The sequence below is a fragment of the Phoca vitulina genome, unplaced genomic scaffold, assembly GCF_004348235.1.
Source record: "Phoca vitulina isolate PV1807 unplaced genomic scaffold, GSC_HSeal_1.0 scaffold58, whole genome shotgun sequence".
Taxonomy (NCBI): Eukaryota; Metazoa; Chordata; class Mammalia; order Carnivora; family Phocidae; genus Phoca; species Phoca vitulina.
This window is the reverse complement of record NW_022589761.1, coordinates 5,109,408-5,125,353: the sequence shown is the minus strand read 5'-3', so window position 1 is coordinate 5,125,353 and position 15,946 is coordinate 5,109,408. Positions and strand designations below refer to the sequence as shown.

The following is a 15,946-nucleotide window of genomic DNA, read 5'->3' as shown; positions in this document are numbered from 1 at the left end:
AAAAGCCCAAAACCAAAACAATTTCTTTTGCAAAAATGTTATGGGGTGCCCATGTGGCTCAGTCATGTCCAACTCGTGATTTCGGCTCAGGTCATGATCTCAGGGTCACGAGATCGAGCCCCAAGTCAAGCTCTGTGCTGGACATGGAGCCTGCTTAAGATTCTTTCTCTCCTTCTCCTCCCACTCACGTACACGCTTTTCTCTCAAAAACAAAATAAATTCATGTTGTAAGCAGTATTATATATAGCCTGAGAGACTATCACATGAATGGCACTATCCTGTGGTAGAATTTCAGATGATTTTATTATATTTACTTTTTCCTCAGCTGTATTTTCTATTGTCAGTTGATTTAGTCAATACATTTATTTTATGTGTCAGCTATGAACTTAAAATTGGCTTAATAAAAAAATTCAGAACCATTTCTTTTTAAAAAAGATTTTATTTATTTATTTAATTAATTTTTTTTTTAAAAGATTTTATTTATTTACTTGACAGACAGACACACAGCTAGAGAAAGAACACAAGCAGGGGGAGCGGGAGAGGGAAAAGCAGGCCTCCCGCCGAGCAGGGAGCCCAATGCGGGGCCCGATCCCAGGACCCCGGGACCATGACCTGAGCCGAAGGCAGATGCTTAATGACTGAGCCACCCAGGCGCCCCTATCTATTTATTTTAGAGAGAAAGAGAGTGAGTGAGCATGGGGGAAGAGGGCAGAGGGAGAGAGAGAATCTCAAGCAGATTCCCCCATGAGCCCACTGCCCAACGCAGGGCTTAATCCCATGACCCCGAGATCATGACTTGAGCCAAAATCAAGAGTTGGCTTCTTAACCAACTGAGCCACCCAGGCACCCCAAAAATTCAGGACTATTTCTATCAAAATATATTCAATTCAATCAGTATTTATGAAGCATCCTTAAATCTCTGGAAAACCAGCCAAATATACAAATAGTTAGAATACAAATTTAGTGTGAGAATCACACAGCTTTGAGTACTAGCAGGAATTTTGTTCTGAGGAATAAGGAGAGTTCAAGGAGCTGGTAACATCTGAAATGGGTGCATAGGCAAGGAAATAAGTTCAGTATGACTTGGGTAACAAAACTGGTTAGACACATTTTATAGAGGACCTTAAGCACTTGGCTGAAAAGCCTCCCAGGCAATGGGGAATTAGCATGGTTTTCCATGCACAAGCTCCACACCCTTTATCCAATTATTAAATACTGGGAATCCCTCAGAGTTCTAAGATGGTACTAAACCATCTTCATGCTCTTTTCTCTTAGGCCTACAAACAGGCCTGCAAATCCCAGTCTAAACCTCTCTGCTTGCCTTTAGAATTACCTGCCCTTACTCTAATATTCCAGAGGAATCTCAAATTGATTCTATCACCTTATCTCATCCTCTAAGCCCTACACAACACACCTGCTTCCCACCTTACCTACCTCAGAGAATGGCACCTTGTTCATTCTACTGCCCAGCAGGAAACCAGGTATCATTCCTGATTCTTCACTGTTCCTCACTTTGAACAACCTAAGTCTTTTATTTTTTTACAAAAAGATTTTATTTACTTATTTCAGAGAGAGATAGCATGAGCGGGGGTGGGGGACTGGGGATCGGATCTTAAGCAGACTTCCCGCTGAGCATGGAGCCCACCGTGGGGCTCAATCTTACAACCCTGAGATCATGACCTGAGCCAAAATCAAGGGTTGGACACTTGAGGCGCCTGGGTGGCTCAGTTGGTTAAGAAGCTGCCTTCGGCCCAGGTCGTGATCCCAGGATCCTGGGATCGAGCCCTGCGTTGGGCTCCTTGCTCAGCAGGGGCCTGCTTCTCCCTCTCCCTCAGCCTGCAGCTACCCCTGCTTATTCTGTCAAATAAATAAAATCTTAAAAAAAAAAAAAAAAAAGAGCTGGACACTTAATCAACTGAACTACCCAGGTGCCCTAAACATCCTAAGTCTTGTTAAATCTACTTTTTCTCCACCCTCCACTGGGAATGCAGATAGGTTGTACTTCAGATTATTCTAGCACTGTACAACTTCAAAAGGTACTGTCCCATATTGATTACAATAGGAATATCAGGTCCTAGAATGGTGCACAGCATACCCTCTATATCTGATCCTATAGACCACCTTTTAATGGATTCCCATTGCCTTGGTATAGCATCCTTGTCATGATCTAGGAAGTCTTGCCTGATGTAGCCTCAGCTTATGTTTCGATTCCTCTTCCCAGTCTCCCCTTTAATGAGAATTATTTCAGTTTTCCGACCTGAGACCTTCTGTGTACATGTAGCATTCTTATCCCCAGCCCAATTCTTTAAAGTCTTGGGTTGAAATGTCACTTCCTCTGGAAAGCCTCTTTTGAAACCTCATACTGGGTCTAGTAACACTGTCTAATAACAATGTTAAGTCTACTTAGTCTTAAAGGGTTCTAATGCATCTGATCTTAATGTCATGACACTCTGATTTTGATACTACTTTTCAATGTCTGACTTTCCCTCTCAACTATGAGTTACCTACAAAGAGCTGGGACCCTATTTTCCATCTTATTCACTGCTGTATCTCCTATCAGAGTGGTGACCAGCATACAGCAGATGCTTAGTTACCTACTGAACAGACTGGAGATGTACTTGAGATTATGCTGGCATTCAACACTGCTCAAACTGGAATGGGAATAGGTATACGGACACAAGTCTGGAAAATACTGTCACTATCCATAACAGAATTAAGTACATTTTAAGCATAACCAAAATTGATTTTCTAAAGAAAAGGCTATAACAAGGAAATAAATGCAACAGGTTTAAGAATCAACCTATGACATCTCTTGCACTGAGGAAAAAGAGAGGAAACATAAACTGGAGGGAGTAGTAGGCCATTTGCGTAGGACCTATGCATGTTGGAAAGCAGACAGAAGCCAGGAAAGATCAAGATGCGGGGCAGAGAAAAAATACTGTTTGAAAACTAAGATATAAAATTAAATTGGCAAAATACGGTGATAAAAAATTTAAAAGCAGCAAGACAAAAGAAGACAGTAACTTACAAGGGAAACAAACCCCTTATGGCTAGCAGATTTTTCAGCAGAAACTTTTCAAGCCAGAAGGGAGTGACATGATATATTCAAAGTGCTGAATGGGAAAAACCTGTGGCCAAGAATACTTTATCCAGCAAAGCTATTATTCGGAATAGGAGATAAAGACTTTCCCAAACAAAAAAAAAAAGTTCATGACCATTAAACCAGCCCTGCAAGAAATATTAAAGGGGACTCCTTGAGTGGAAAGGAGACCAGAAGTGGCAGTATGAAAGGAAACACAAAAGCAGTAAGAATGAATATTTCTGTAAAAAGTCAGCCAAGGAACTCACAAAATAAAAGGATATAAAGTATAACAACATATATCTAAAAGATGTGGAGAAAAGGCATAAAGAATGGGTTCAGGGGAGCCTGGGTAGCTCAGTTGGTTAAGCGACTGCCTTCAGCTCAGGTCATGATCCCAGGGTCCTGGGATCGAGCCCCGCATGGGGCTCCCTGCTCGGCCGGAAGCCTGCTTCTCCCTCTCCCACTCCCCCTGCTTGTGTTCCCTCTCACGCTGTATCTCTGTCAATTAAATAATTAAAAAAAAAAAAAAAAAGGGTTCAAACTTAAAACCACCATCAACTTAACAGAGACTGCTATATGCAGAAGAGATTATATACAAATCTAATGGCAAAACCACTAATAAATATGCAAAGAATAATGAGAAAGAAATCCAAATGTGTTACTAAAGAAAATCAGCAAGCCGAGAAAGACAAAAAATGATCAGCGAAAATCTTCAGGAACAACCACAAAAAAATGAAAACACTTGATGGAATAAACAGCAGGATGGAAGAAGCAAAGGAATGAATTAGTGACCTAGAAGAGAGTAATGGAAAGTAATCAAGCTGAACAAGAGAAAAAAGGCATTATGCAAAATGAGGATAGACTTAGGGAACTCAGTGACTCCACCAGACATAACTAACATTCCTATTATAGGAGTCCCAGAAGAAGGAGAGAAAGGGGGGCAAAAGATTTATTTAAAGTAATAGTTGAAAACTTCCCTTATCTGGGGAAGGAAACAGATATTCAGAGATCCAGGGGACACAGAGAACTCCCATCAAAATCAACAAAAGCAGACCCACTGTAATTAAAAACATACTGTAATTAAACTAGCAAAATACAGTGATAAAGAAAAAATCTTAAAAGGTACAGGGGGCACGTGGCTGGTTCAGTCAGTAGAGCATGTGACTCTCAGTCTCAGTTTTGAGTTCAAGCCCCCATTCAGCATGGAGCTTACTTAAAAAAAAAAAAAAAAAAAAAAAGACAACGGTACAAGGCGAAAGGAAAAGTAGAAGTATTAACCTTTACTTAGAGATTTCTCTCAAATAGCAGGGGGGAAAAAGTACGCACAAAGTGCGACCTTCTCTTGACATCTGTCCAATGGCTTCAAACCTGTTAATAAATCCTTAAGGTCATCTGCTCATCTGGTAGGAGTGTATTAGGCAGTTCAAGAAAAGCTGAGAAATCTTCAAGTATCTATTATGATAAACCTGCTAGGGAGTGAAGGCAAAAGAAGTAAAAAGACTTTTAAACATAGACATGAATACCTAGCTGGACTATAAATTAGATAGAGCCAATTAAAACAATCTTGTAGATTTCTCTAGAAACATTCAGCAGGCAAATAATATATACTAATGAAGAGGGATCTGACCAAGAACGAGAGGATTAGGGATTCAAGAGTAATTAAGTACATGTCAGATTCCCAAGAGATTTGAGCAGGAAAGGGATATAAGAGAAGATGAGAAACAGCAGGAACCAAAGATCAGTTATAAGGAAAATCAAGAAGTTCAGTGTAAGTGAGGGAAGGAAAGCCAACCAAGAGTGTATAAGTGAGCCTCTCTATTTTAATTCCTATGAAGATGCTATATTGATTTATCATTAGTGCTAAAATTACAAAACCTAGGGGTGCCTGCACGGCTGTTGGTTAAGCAACTGCCTTCGGTTGAGGTCATGATCCCAGGGTCCTGGGATCGAGCCCCACATCGGGCTCCCCTATTCAGCAGGGGAGTCTGCTTCTCCCCCTCCCCCTGCTCATGCTCGCTCTCTCACTCTCTTTCAAATAAATAAAATCTTTAAAATTCCAAAACCTGCTTATCCTGATGATATCAATCAACTTATTAAGACAACATTAAGCATAAAAAGCATATATTTCATGTACTATTTTAAAACAAACAGAATAATAAATCTATCCATAATTATGAAGAAAGTAAATCTAACCTTGGTAAAAAGTTTAACCGGATCATATCCAGTTGATTTAGCCCATTCCTTAGTGGAAATACGTTTAATGTCACCATCTTCGTTAGATGCTCTGGCTCTGGCTTCAGCTTCCATTGGTTCCCCTATAAAATGAACACCATTTTATTCTCAGCTATAATAAATGTAGAATTAAGCTCTCATCTACCTTTGGGGGGAAAAAAAGAGTCATTTGTGGAAGTCATCTGCACATGACACATTCGGACCTCAAAGAGAAAGAAAAATAATATGCTCATTAGCATCTTTTCCTACCTCAGTTTCTTAAGGCCACATGTAGAACAGTTCAAAATATGGACCTGTAATCAGATCTGGAAACAACTCTCTGCTCTATTTACTACATTTGTGACATTTCTGCATCTTGTCTTCACCAGTAAATGGGACTACTCTTTTTTTAAAACATTGTTTTAAAGATGAAATATTCCATCTTAAACACATAATATACTGTCTAACACAAAACAGCAATTATTTTTTTCTCCTCTTATGCTATCAATATTAAGACAGCAAAATAAAGGCAGTCCTCATTATATAAGAGAACATATCCCAATCTACTCACAGGAAGCTTCAGGGTCAGCTCTGTCAGGGGATACTTCTTGATCAGCATCTTCTTCCCCAAACAACTGGCTATAATAAGAGTAATAAATATTTATGTTCAACAAAATATTGTGAACAAATATTTACTTTTCCTACTTCCCCTCAAAACAACTAACTTAGAATATTCCAAATCTATAGGAGGAATGAGGAATAAACAATTGGCAGGCTAAATTTTAGTAAACCTATATTCATTCCTATCATCTAGGTTCTGCAAATTCCTATGTTAAAATCTTTGATCAAGACACAGGTGAGCAGCTTTTACATTTTACTTGGATACCATTCTAATGCCAGAATGATACTTGTGAAATACACCTGCAGCTAGCTATTAGAAAAACATTATTACACATCTGCTACATGCTGGGCGCTGATCTAGGTGTAAGAATAAGCAGTGAGTAAGATGTTTTTTTCATGGTACTGTATCTCTTTACTACTAAAAGGCCTTCAGAAACAATATATTAAGCAGGAATTCTCCTGTTAATCCAGTTATCCTAAAAACTATTTAACAACACTTACAGGAACATAATGTTCCACCTTTCCTCAAGTACTTGACTTACAAGAAAGCTATCTTTTCAAAGGAATCCTTTGCAGTTATAAAAAAAAGGAAAAGCTATCATCTCAAAGTTTCTCAAAACTCCTGATATACTCTACAAGAAAATGTCCACTTGTTTCCCAAAGTCACTGTATCAATTTTCACCCCAATGGCATGTAAGAGTTCCTATCGATTCACTTCCTCTCCAGACTTAACATTTTACCAAACTACTGAGTATAAAATAGTTTCTTGTGATTTTATTAATTTTCCATGTTAGTCATGAAGTTAAACATATCTTCATTTGCTTACTGCCTATGTGGGTTTCTCTTTAAGTGAAAAAATGCCTGTTCATATTATTTTGTCAGGTTGCCTATTTCTTGATTACAGGAATATATTCTAAGATCGTAATTTTTAGTTGACTTTATGTTGCAAATATTTTCTCATGTCTTTTGACAAGAGATATTTAATTAATTTCAAGGAATCAATCCTTTCCTTTACGGTTAGCACTTTGTGTCTTGAGACATTGTTCCCTAAAGATTTTCCCCTATATTAGAAAGATTTTTTTTTTTTAAGATTTTTTTTTTATTATTTATTTGACAGAGAGAGAGACAGCGGGGGAGGGAACACAAGCAGGGGGAGTGGGAGAAGGAGAAGCAGGCTTCCCACCCGAGCAGAGAGCCCGACGCAGGACTCGATTCCAGGAACCTGGGATCATGACCTGAGCTGAAAGCAGACGCCTAACCAACTGAGCCACCTAGGCGCCCCTAGAAAGTTTTTTTCTGTTGACATCTAAATACTTAATCCATCTGGACTTAATTTTTATATATTCTTTAAAGTAGAGAATGTAAGTTTTTTCCACATTGATAATGAATTGTCCTACCTTTTATTTAATCCCTTCTTTCATCTGGGATCTCGTATGCAACCTTGGTCATGAGCTCTGCATTGTCCCAATGGTCTGTGTTTCTATCTCTGTACCAGCAACACACTGTAAGTTACTTTTAGCTTATATTAAACCTTGACATCTATTAGAACAAGTCACCTCAACCTACTCCTTTCCAAGAATGTTTAAGCCTTATTCTATAAATTTTCTAATAGCTGAACGAGTTCCAGTACAAACCCTGATGAGATTTTGATTGGAACTGCATTTGAATCTATAGATCAACTTGAAGACAAATGACACACAGACAATATTGACTTCCAATCCACAAATACATTCTTTCCTCTTATTTTATCCTTCTTTTTATGTTCCAATGGTTACTATAATTTTCCATACTGGGTCTTATAAATCAAGATTTATAAGTACCTGAGAGTACTTCATGCTTTTAGATGCTTTATTTTTAGGTATCTTTAATATTTAATTATACAATTTTATAGTGAGTTATCCATTTTTATATTTTTTAACTGCTTGATGCTGCATATAGAAATGTAATCTTTTAGTTGGCCATGCTGCTAAACTGTCATTATTTCTAATAATTTGTCTATAGATTCTTTGGAGCTTTTTATGCAGGTAACTATATTGTATACAAACAACAGTTTTGTTTCTTTTTTTCTCAACTCTTCTCCTGTATTTCCTTTTTGTCTTATTGTATGGGCTAGGAACTTCATTACAACACCAAGTAGAAGCAACAATAATGGGCATCCTCATGTCAACTCTGATTTCAAAGGGGATGATTTGTAACTTTTATCATTAAAAATAATGCTTGTATTGGTGCGCCTGGGTGGCTCAGTTGGTTGGGTGTCTGCCTTCAGCTCGGGTCGTGATCCCGGGGTCCTGGGATCGAGCCCTGTGTCAGGCTCAGCGGAGGTCTGCTTCTCCCTCTGCCCCTCACCCCCACTTGTGTGCACACTCTCTCTCAAATAAATAAAACTTTTTAAAAAATTTAAAAAATAATGCTTGTATTAAGTATATGGTTGGCAAACAGTGGAAGTTTCTGACTGCTGGAGTGAGACTGTACAGATAATCAAGGGGAGGAAGCTAGAATGATCCCTATAGTAATGGATTAGAGCTGGAGACACCAGTATGAATTCATATTTACCTTAATATACAGAAATGTTTATAAATTTGTGTATATATACAGATTAGCATAGATATATATTTGCTCTGTTGGCTAAAAGGGCCTAAAAGATACAACAACTAATAGCATGCCAAGCATTCAGATCTTGGTTTCTAATGCCATTCTTCAAAAAAAGGAACCAGGGCGCCTTGGAGAAAGGTCTGATTCTACGGCAGGAAATAACATAATGAGCCTGGAACATCTAGTACCAGAAAGCAAGGAACTGCTCCCCAAAACCCCCACTCACATCGATGGCAGTATGTCTAAGAGCACAGAGCTAACAGAAAGAGCTCCCAGTGGCCAAAGCTAGAACAATCTGAGCAACAAAATATACTATTGGACTTAACCCGAAGTATAGAATATATTCAATATGAATGCAGACTGATATAAATGATGAATCAATCAATAGATGGGTGAGAAAAGACAAACCTTCTAGGCAGAAGAACTCTAATTTATGTAGATACCTCTGCCCTCAAGGAAACAGAACACAGCTCCCATTCCTTAGGTGTGGGCTGCACACAGTGACTTCCCTCCGAAGTATACGGTACAATAGAGAAGGGGGGATGGGGAGAGTAACTTTACAATGGAGAAACCTGACAAACACTACCTTAGTTAAGTGATCAAGGCCAATATTAACAGTTCTAAATCATGTCAGTAACATATTTACTCTTCATACGATGTGATGAAAATGGCAATTTATCTACCTCTGTGATTTCCCTCCCAATAGTTCATAATAACAGTGTTAACATCAAAAAAAATTTCCCATAGTGGGCCATCCTACCTGACCAGCACTCTCAAAATTATCAGGTCATCAAAAAGGAGTAAAGTCTGAGAAACTATCACAGCCAAAAGAGGCCTAAAGAGACATGACAGACAACTAATGGTAATGTGGTATCATGGAACAGAAAAGGGACACTGGGTAAAAACAAAGGACTTTCTGAATAAACTATGGACTTCAGTTAAATATGGTATCAATAGTGGTTCATTAATCGCTGCATACGTATCATACTAACAATGTTAATAAGGGAACTCTGTATTATCTTCTCATTATTTCTGTAAATTTGAAACTGTTCTAACAAGTAAAATCTGTTAAAAAGAAAAAAATGTTTGCCAAATAATGCTTACAAAGTATATTTTTTATGAAATTTCATTGTTATACCATCATATGTGTACTTTTCTGAGTGCATACACATTATACCTTAATCAAAAAATAAAGAAAACCAATGTTTGCTATAAGTTTGTAAAAGGTATCTTTTACCAGGTTGATAAAGTGTTCTTATTTTATTAAGAATTTTTGGGATGGCTGGGTGGTGTAGTCGGTTAGGCGTCTGCCTTCAGCTTGGGTCGTGATCCCAGGGTCCTGGGATCAAGTCCCACATCCAGCTCCTTGCTCTTCTCCCTCTCCCTGCCACTATCCCTGCTTGTGCTCTCTCTCTCTCCCCGACAAATAAATAAAATTTAAAAAAAAAAAGAAGAACAACAAGAACAAGAATATTTGTCATGAGGGGTGCCTCGGTGGCTCAGTCGGTTAAACGTCCAACTCTTGATTTCGGCTCAGGGTTGTAATCTCAGAGTCATGAGACTGAGCCCGTCCGACTCTGTGCACCATGGGGAATCTGCTTCTCTCCCACTCTCCCTCTGCCCCTCCCCACGCTCTCTCTCAAATAAATAAATTAAATTTAAAAAAAAGTCTTGAAATTCTCCTTTTATTCTGTAATGGCCTTAAATGGTTTTGTTATCAAAGACATGATAGCCCCATAATGCAAACTGAGAAGTATTCAGGTTTTAAGAAATGTCTCTGGGACAATTTACTTAACATTATAACGATATAGTACTTGCAAGTTCAGTGGAAATCACCAATAAATTCAGATAGGTTTGGTGCATTATTCAGAATTCAAACCACTTATTAAATTCCCCTAAAGTATAGTACTGTTCAGGCTTTCTTATTTCTTTTTGAGTCAGTTTTTTTTTTAAGTTTTTTTTCAAAATGAATTTATCCAGGAGCACCTGAGTGGCACAGTCAGTTAAGGATCCCCCTCTCGGGTTTTGGTTCAGGTTGTGACTTCATGAATCATGAGATCGAGCCCCTTATCTGGCTCCACAGTCAGCAGGGAGTCTGCCTGAGATTCTCTCCCTCTCCCCCACCCCCGCGCTCTCTCTCTCTCTCTCTCTAAAAAAAAAAAAAAAAAAAAAAAAAAAATATTTTATCCAGATCATTAAAAATTTCTGTATACAGGCATGGTCTTTTTATTATCATCCTTTTGTTCTTTACTATCATTTAAATCTGTGCTGAGATTACATTCCCCATTTACTTCTCTCTCCTTTTCATGATTGAACTCACGAAGTATATTTTTCCTCTTACCTCAATTACATCCTTCCCACTAATTTCCTTGGAATTTATCCTTTTTCTAATTTAAGTTGAGTCCTTAGCTCATTAATGTTCATCTCTCTTCATGTGTGTAAGCCTAGAACTTTTCTTCCAACTGCCACATTCAATGCATCCAAGTTTCACATGTAGTATTTTCATTATCATTAAAAAGTATTTTTAACTTCCATGATTTCTTTTTTAACCAATGAATTACTTCTAAGTATGTTTTTATAATTCCAAATACACAGACTTGTATTCATTTAGTTATATGCCTGTCTCCAATATCAGGCTTCCTATATAGTCCATGGTATATAATGGACATGCATGCAATATTGGCTGAATTCAGCACAAGAAGTAACAAGAAAGTTAACGGAGCGTCTCTTTGTCATATTTAAAAGAATATTCCTCATAAATACAATCTGAGATATAAAAATAAAAATGACCCCATTTCCCATCGTCAGTACTGAAAATACACCCAGAAATATATATACTCTTACTTGAACAAATACTTTGCCCAAACGATGCAATGAATAGGTTCAGAAGGGGTGTTACGAATTGTACAGCCAGGGAAAGTTCTCTGGGTAGGTTTGGGATGACATTCATAACACTCAGTTACACCCTGCAAAGTCAGAATACAAGAAAAGTATTTATCCCATGATGGTAGTTTCTCAACGTCATAAAGTAATCATCATAAATATTCATTCATCTACATTCTGACTGGGCTTTATACTGTCAAGAAAATTTTAAAATATCAGTGACTCCAAAATCCTTACTTTACAAACAAGGAACTGTAACAAAAGTGAACTGAATCAATCACAGTCACAGCTAAGTCTAAGCCAGGATTCCTGACTCCGGCCCAGTAAACAACACTTACAACAAGCCAAAAACAAAATCAAAAACAAAAAGCCACACTGCACCTGAATATCAAATACAAGAAGTTTACCTTAATCACACTAAACAAAAGAAAAACTACTAGAAAGACAAACAACAGCTTTCTAACCAATTATCCCTCAAAGGTGTGGACCTCAGTTATTTAAATATTATTCATAGCCTTACCTTATAATCTCCTAAAAATTAAGAAAACTAAAAGTAATTAATAATTTCAAGAACCACCTAGATACACAGAAAAATCCTAGATATTACCAAACAAAATACTTCTCATTTTGTTGAGCTAGGGTTACATTTTAATTTGCAATGTAAGGAGTCCTTGAGAGAAGTCTATGGTACCTCAGACAATCTTTCAAAACCATCAAATGAACATTCCTCATTTCAGCAATTCTCAACCTCAGTATTAATACATACTAGTACCTTAGGATCAGGTTAAAGAACCAAAACCTGCAAATATTGTTTTAATATAAATGACAGCAGATCCAGGATTTTCTCCATAATACCATTTCTGGTGTCCTTTCAATAAACCTTCTTGGGGGCAGCCATATGACCAGCAGCCATCCCTCAAATCACAGTGGATAAGAGAACGACTGCTGTGACCTATAAACAGACCCTGAAGGACTCCACTGATTTAACTAAATTTAATACACATTGATATTTACAAGTCTTTGTAAAAGGATACTAAATAAGCTTCCAAGAGTATTTATCAGCTAAAACAAAAGAAGCAGAGCCACAATTTCCAACATGGGTAAACTGCCAAATAATGGACAAAAGTAGCAAATTTTAAGTGGTAATTCAAATTTTGGTTTCAAAACCTGCAAAATGACTCTTCAAATGTATCTGTGTTTAATTTCCTAAAAGAACTAAAAGAAAAAAGATCACAATGCTGAATTTTATAAAACTGGGTTATGAGTCCACAGGTATTTATTTGCTCTATTAATCTCTAGTTTTCTCTAAATGTCTGAAATATTTCACAAATACAACAAATATTTTCAAAGTACTCTTCAGATCTCTGAAGTCCAGACTTCAGATAAAAAGTAACTTTGGAGAAGGCAGTTTTATCATACACCAACTATGGCATCACAGGTAGTTTTATAGCTACAAAGTATCTTAAAAGGCAATGTCATTAAGCTTACCAGTCTAATAATTTTAATATATAAGCTACAGAAGCAAAGTAGCACAGAGCTAGAAAAATCTCTGCCTATATTCTTTGTATTACCTTTATAGTATCTAAGTTTTACCAGAGCACAAAACATCTTGGATGGTGACTAGCCCATATCATATAAATCCAAAGTTTACTTCTTCCCTCCTTAAGGTCCCAAATAAATATTTGGGAAGTAAAAACTTACTTTACCTTTTTGATGGTAGTTACTTGCCCAAGGTAACCAGCAGTTCCACTCTCAATAAGAGGAACATCAGCTGCCAGACACATCCTATTAACATGGTTGCGGGCAGCTGGAAGAAAAATACTAGTTAGCAGGAGTTTATGGGGGGAAGAATTAGTTACTTTAATTAGGATAACATTTACCCAAACTATTTTTTTTAATTTGTTATGTAATTTTCTTATAGCTATGACCAGTGTAATAAAACGGTTACACTTAAAGAGACATTCACTAGCAAAATTCCAAACATAAGGAATTTATATCACAAATTTACTCCAGGAAAAGCACACCTATAAATAATTTTTGGATTCTAAAGTGTCACCTTTCTCTTCCGTTGCTGTGTGCCTACTCTATTAATCTTGGCTAAAACATTGTTTCAGTGTGTTCTGAATCCTTACTATTATTCTAATAAAATTATCAGGTAACACATGGAAATGAATGGAGAATGGAGAATATCAACTTGGAACTACTAAGGCAGTTTAAGACAAGGGGAATAAAGAGGAGTCTAGTTAAAAGTCATTCAGAGATGCCTGGGTAGCTCAGCCAGTTGAGTACCCAACTCTTGATTTCGGCTCAGGTTCTCAGGGTCGCGGATTAGGCTCTGTGTCGGGCTCCATGCTCAGCACAGGGTCAGCTTGAGATTCTCTCTCTCTCTCTCTCAGCTCCTCCCCCTTCACTCAGGAGCACACTCTCTCTCAAATAAAATCTTTAAAAAAAAAAAAGTCTTTTTGACCTTTCCTCATGCTACTTCGTGTTTTTTCTTTGGTATTTCAAGCTCAAAATGGTTACAAACCACTCCACAAATGTTGTTTTACATGTAGAACAATGACTGGCTATGCAACACTTGATTATAAGAAACATTACCCCCTACTGTGGAAAGCTTAAATGGTCTAAAATATGTACATCTAAATAGAATCCAGCCTGTTATCTTACGGCACCCACCTATACCTAAAATAATTCAAGATCCATGGCATCTATACTAACTTTGACATCCTCTTGCCCCAGTCTTCAAACAGTGGTTTTACAGCCCCGATCGCACTTTAGAATCACATGGGAAACTTGGAAAAAATATGCTCAGGCGTCATTCAGAGAGTCTGACTTAACTGGTCTTGAGATGTGAGATACAGGCACAGATATTTCTTAGATCTCCATGTAAATGAAGGAAGTCACACTGTGCTTAAGTGATGGGATACTCTGAAACAAGCACACACCCACATACCATATGTAGTCACCCTCTTTAGCGATTTTAACAACTTCTATGTTCACACGTTTTGCTAGAACAGCAGAGTATGTGATAGCTAAATTCCTGCCCGAAACCAGTTCTAGTTAAAATTACAACCAACTGGCAAATTTTAAACCTAACCTTACTGCTCTCTAGATCTAACTCATAAGGAAATACTTTAAAACACTAAAAGGCTGTGGAAACAGCCTTGTTACGGGGGAAGGGAAATACTTAGGAATTAAATGTATTAAAATAATCTCACCTCTGTTATCTAAAGCATTCATAACCAATATAAATTGTCGAAAAAATTCCACATTATAGTCAGGGCTACAAAACAAAACAAAACAAAACGTCACCAAAACAACTGGCCTTATACCTGATCTTCACAGAATACAGGGTCCTAAAAAGCATACTAAAGTAACAGTGCAAAAATAACTGATATTAGGGGTATGTATCATATAATAGATTTGACTTTTTCGAAACACCATAGCAGATTTCAAAGAAATAATTTCCCCTTAATCCCTGTGACTTGACATCCTTTTTGGTCAGCAATCTGGGGCCTAAGAGCACGATCTCAAACTGGCACAAAGATGGCATGACTTCACCAGTCCCACCAGGCCTTCTCCGGGCAGCCTGGGAACATACAAAGAACACATTCCCAGGATCTGCCTGGCCTCTGGCTTCACCTCACATGGTCAGGATCAGGCAAGGTTCAGGCCTCTAGGGTCCCCGCTTTTAGCAGCACTGGGAAAGCAGCGCAGGGTAAGGGAGTTATGGAGCTACAGGAGGGTTTGCTTGAACATGCAGAAATAAAAAAAATTGGATACAGATTTCCTGAGAAAGTGTAACACTTGCTCTAATTCCAGACCTCAAACAAGAAGTAATTATTTCTAATACCACTTACTTGTAAGTTAGGCAACGACTATAAAGGATCATTTAGACCCAGGGTTCCTTTGTTCCAACACTTCCAAAATTACATATTTACTCTATCTTTACTGAGATCAGAGCATATTTATGTATGGTGAAAACTATGGTCCCGTCACAATTCCTAGCGTTATATTACAAAAGTCATAGTCCCAATAAACAAGTTATTTTGGGAAGGAACCTTTTAAACTGAAAAAGACCAGAACTGAAATCAGTCAGAATGAGAGCAATATATTTAGAAGTCTGAATCATCACATACAAGGATTTTTCATAGTTTAAGTGTATCTGTATTTAAAACAAAACTATAGGGGCACCTGGGTGGCTCAGTCGGTTAGCCGGCTGCCTTCAGCTCAGGTCATGATCCCAGGGTCCTGGGATCGGGGTCCGCATTGGGCTCCCTGCCCTGCAGGAAGCCTGCTTCTCCCTCTCCCACTCCCCCCTGCTTGTGTTGCCTCTCTCACTGTGTCTCTCTCTGTCATATAAATAAATAAATCTTTAAAAAAAAACAAAAAACAAAAAAACAAAACTATAAGGCCTTTTATGTTTCCAAATAACTTATTTATTTAAAGTATTAAAATATCTTACCTCTTATTTCCTCTTATCTAACTCATTTAAATCATATATATAAACTGTTAATAAAACTCAACTTACTTGGGCACAAGCTACCACATTTTAAT

General features: G+C 37.6%; 1 protein-coding gene across 3 annotated transcripts in view; it reads right to left on the bottom strand.

Annotated features, from left to right (window-relative positions):
- Positions 1 to 15,946, bottom strand: part of UBA2 (ubiquitin like modifier activating enzyme 2) — a 41,463-nt gene that overhangs the window by 21,588 nt on the left and 3,929 nt on the right. For 2 of the 3 annotated variants that reach the window (XM_032390458.1, XM_032390459.1), the window contains 5 exons: positions 14,608 to 14,672; positions 13,096 to 13,196; positions 11,351 to 11,472; positions 5,865 to 5,932; positions 5,276 to 5,397 (listed from right to left, as the gene is read on the bottom strand). In XM_032390458.1, coding sequence (XP_032246349.1) covers positions 5,276 to 5,397; positions 5,865 to 5,932; positions 11,351 to 11,472; positions 13,096 to 13,196; positions 14,608 to 14,672 — 478 coding nt within the window. The remainder of the gene's footprint in view (positions 1 to 5,275; positions 5,398 to 5,864; positions 5,933 to 11,350; positions 11,473 to 13,095; positions 13,197 to 14,607; positions 14,673 to 15,946) is intronic. The other variant, XM_032390460.1, reaches the window with a different exon arrangement.